Source organism: Bufo gargarizans, chromosome 8, assembly GCF_014858855.1.
Source record: "Bufo gargarizans isolate SCDJY-AF-19 chromosome 8, ASM1485885v1, whole genome shotgun sequence".
Taxonomy (NCBI): domain Eukaryota; kingdom Metazoa; phylum Chordata; class Amphibia; order Anura; family Bufonidae; genus Bufo; species Bufo gargarizans.
Window position 1 is genome coordinate 131,028,511 of NC_058087.1, and position 2,960 is coordinate 131,031,470.

At 37.7% G+C, this 2,960-nt stretch overlaps 1 protein-coding gene across 1 annotated transcript; it reads left to right on the plus strand.

Annotated features, from left to right (window-relative positions):
* Positions 1 to 384: 384 nt before the first annotated feature.
* On the plus strand, positions 385 to 1,988 carry LOC122945362 (hemoglobin subunit beta-2-like). Its single transcript, XM_044304434.1, has 3 exons — positions 385 to 476; positions 847 to 1,069; positions 1,860 to 1,988. The coding sequence occupies exons 1-3, from the start codon at positions 385 to 387 to the stop codon at positions 1,986 to 1,988; spliced, it is 444 nt and encodes a 147-aa protein (XP_044160369.1).
* The last annotated feature ends 972 nt before the right edge of the window (positions 1,989 to 2,960 follow it).

Consider the following 2,960-nt stretch of genomic DNA (forward strand, 5'->3'; position numbering starts at 1 on the left):
AAAATTAATTTGGGTGGTAAGTTGTATGACCAAGCAATAAACCGTGAAAGTAGCGTAGTGCAGAAGTGTAAAAAGTGGTCTGGTCATTAAATGGGTTTAAGCTAGGGCAGCTGAGGTGGTTAATTCATAGCAAACACTAGGCCACTGGATCAATGTGTTTAGACATAGATTATATCATTTTAGTGAGCACTGCATGCTCAGCAGTTTTGAATTGCTTAGATTCAGCTTTTTTTCCAAACTTATCAAACTTTGAAAGACTAAGGAACAAGTATGACACAGCAGTAATGGGGAAGGGTGGACCTTGAGAAATACTCTTATAAAAAGGAAGATCTATGGAATGGCTTCATTGTCATTTCCAGTGTACAATAGCACTAGACAGTCATCATGGTTCATTGGACTGCTGAAGAGAAAGCCGCCATCACCTCCACATGGAGCAAGGTCAACGTTGAACAGGACGGCCATGATGCTCTGACCAGGTAATACAGATGCATACATTTTAAATCATATAATCATGTATGTGTTTAATATTCTTTTATATGAAAGTTGTAGTTGTCATTGTATCACACACTAACAATTCATCAAGGTATATATCAGTATATTAGGGAACAGGTATAGAACCCTTTACTTCCAGGTAGTCTGAGGAGTACAGTTTTTCACACATTCCTCATATCCATTTTATCAGCTAAAATGTCGCTATTTCTGTTTAGGTTAGCTAAACTTATACATAACCAATATTTCATTTAGAGAAGTTACCATACATGTATTTTCCATGGTTTTCTATTCTATTACATTCTGCCTAAATTAAATGAATCTGATGTAAGTGTTGATTCTTCTTATGAACTTTAGGCTGCTGGTCGTGTACCCCTGGACCCAGAGATACTTCAGCAGCTTTGGAAACCTCTCCAACGTCACCGCCATCTCTGGCAACGCCAAGGTGAAGGCTCATGGCAAGAAGGTGCTCACAGCTGTTGGCAATTCCATCCAACACATTGATGATGTGAAACATTACCTGCATGACCTCAGCAAGTCCCATGCCCAGGAGCTCCATGTAGACCCTGAGAACTTCAAGGTAATTAATTTTCTACAATCAGTTCCTACTCACATTTATCTATATTTGTAGTTCCATATTATATTGAAATTTCCATGGAGACAAAAAATTAATGAAGAAATAATGAATCTCTTAACATCTTATTCACAAGTCAGTGATTAACATCTGTGTGCTGAGTTTTCCGTGCATGAAATCCATTGCATCCTATATGTGTATTCAAATGTCATGCATTACTTTAGTCAGTTTTTGGACACCGCTGGAGGATGCACCTAGTTTATCATGGGGTATGTGCCATGTCATAAATTAGGTGCATCCGCCAGCAGTCAGAGAGACAAAACAGAAATATATGGCAGCTTGCAGTAAATTAAAATAAATATGTCATTTTAGTTGGCCACGTTCCCTTATCGCCCTTGCTGCATCTCTTTTAGGGAAAACCAGGGGATGCGGCTATTTGTTAAAAAGCTGCAGTTAAAAAGGCACAAATACATTGTTTACGACTTTTTAACTGCACTTTTCAGACACAAGGGAGATGATAAATCTCCCCTAATGTGGCCATTCTGATCAGTGGATCCATGAAAAACATGGACCTTGGCAGATGCAAAATTCAAATGCAAAATTCAAATGCAAAATTCAAATGCAAAACTGCTAGAATTTTTGCACCTGAAAAACGGATATAGACGTGTGAATAAAGACTAAACAATCAATCATCTATCAATGTAAATATTAAAATGTTATACTATGTGAAACATAACTGTCATGCTATAAATTGGCTTAAAATAAAATTTTGACAAATATTTTCCTTTATCTGCAGCGTCTGGGAGAAGTTTTGGTCATCGTCTTGGCCTCCAAGTTTGGATCTGCATTCACTCCTCAGGTCCAAGCTGCCTGGGAGAAGTTCATCAATGTCCTGGTGGCTGCCCTGAGCCAAGGCTATTTCTAAGTTACTGTTTATGTCATTCGTACCATCCATGTGTAAAGTAGCTTGAAGGCTGTAAAATAAAATGCAATTTAAAAAATAAGGCAATCCAAGCTTTGTGTTCTTGATCTTTCATTACAATAAAATCACTGAATGAATGGAAAATGAGTGTTAATGATATAAGTATGCACCAAGTAAATAATAAATTGACGTACACTTTGTATATAATTATTTCTCAAAGACCCCTGCGTCGCTGGAGGATGTGCTTAAAATATGACAAAGCAGAGACCTCCACATAAATTAGGTGCATCCTCCTGCAGTTTGTAGGCCTAGATTGAAATCTACTCCAGATGGTAGCCACTAAAATGCCACAAGTTTAGGTGCAAAAGCATTTAAAAGTTTCACACGCGGGGTTTGTGACTTTTTTAAAACAGTTTCAGGCATAGGGGTTACAGTAGATGACCCCAAGTGTCTTACACAGATGGTCTGATGGAACTAGGGATCAGTGCAGATGTGCAACAGAATGTATTCACTTACAGAAATGATCTTTAGTTTTAAAAAATATTTTTTCATTGCTTCAATATTAAAGCAATGTACATGTCATACACTACACGTCAGTGGTTCACACTATAAGGGTCATTTACCAAAAGTAATGCTTATTATAACAGAAGCCTATAGCAATGAATCAAATTTGAGTTTTCATTTTCCAAAATATCTCTGAAAAATTAGTCATAGACTTTAGTTGCTATGAGTAATGGCTCCACTTTTCCTTTGCACTACTTTTAATACAATTTCACAAATGTATTTGCAGTGTATTTGAAAAGTAAAGTCAAGAGAATATGTTTAAGCATTCTTCTCTGCAGATCCTCTCAGGCTCTGTTGGATGGGGACCATAGGTTGACAGCCATTTTCAGTCCTCTCCTGAGATGTTTGATTGGGCTCTGGTTGGGCCACTCAAGGACACCTATGCCACTCCGGTGTTGTCTTGACTGTGTG

What these genes read in the sequence shown, in the direction of transcription:
- LOC122945362 (XM_044304434.1), top strand. Translation starts at nt 385, where the DNA reads ATGGTTCATTGGACTGCTGAAGAGAAAGCCGCCATCACCTCCACATGG. An exon ending in GGCCATGATGCTCTGACCAG is followed by an intron (nt 477 to 846) that starts GTAATACAGATG and finishes TATGAACTTTAG; the next exon opens with GCTGCTGGTCGTGTACCCCT. An exon ending in TAGACCCTGAGAACTTCAAG is followed by an intron (nt 1,070 to 1,859) that starts GTAATTAATTTT and finishes CTTTATCTGCAG; the next exon opens with CGTCTGGGAGAAGTTTTGGT.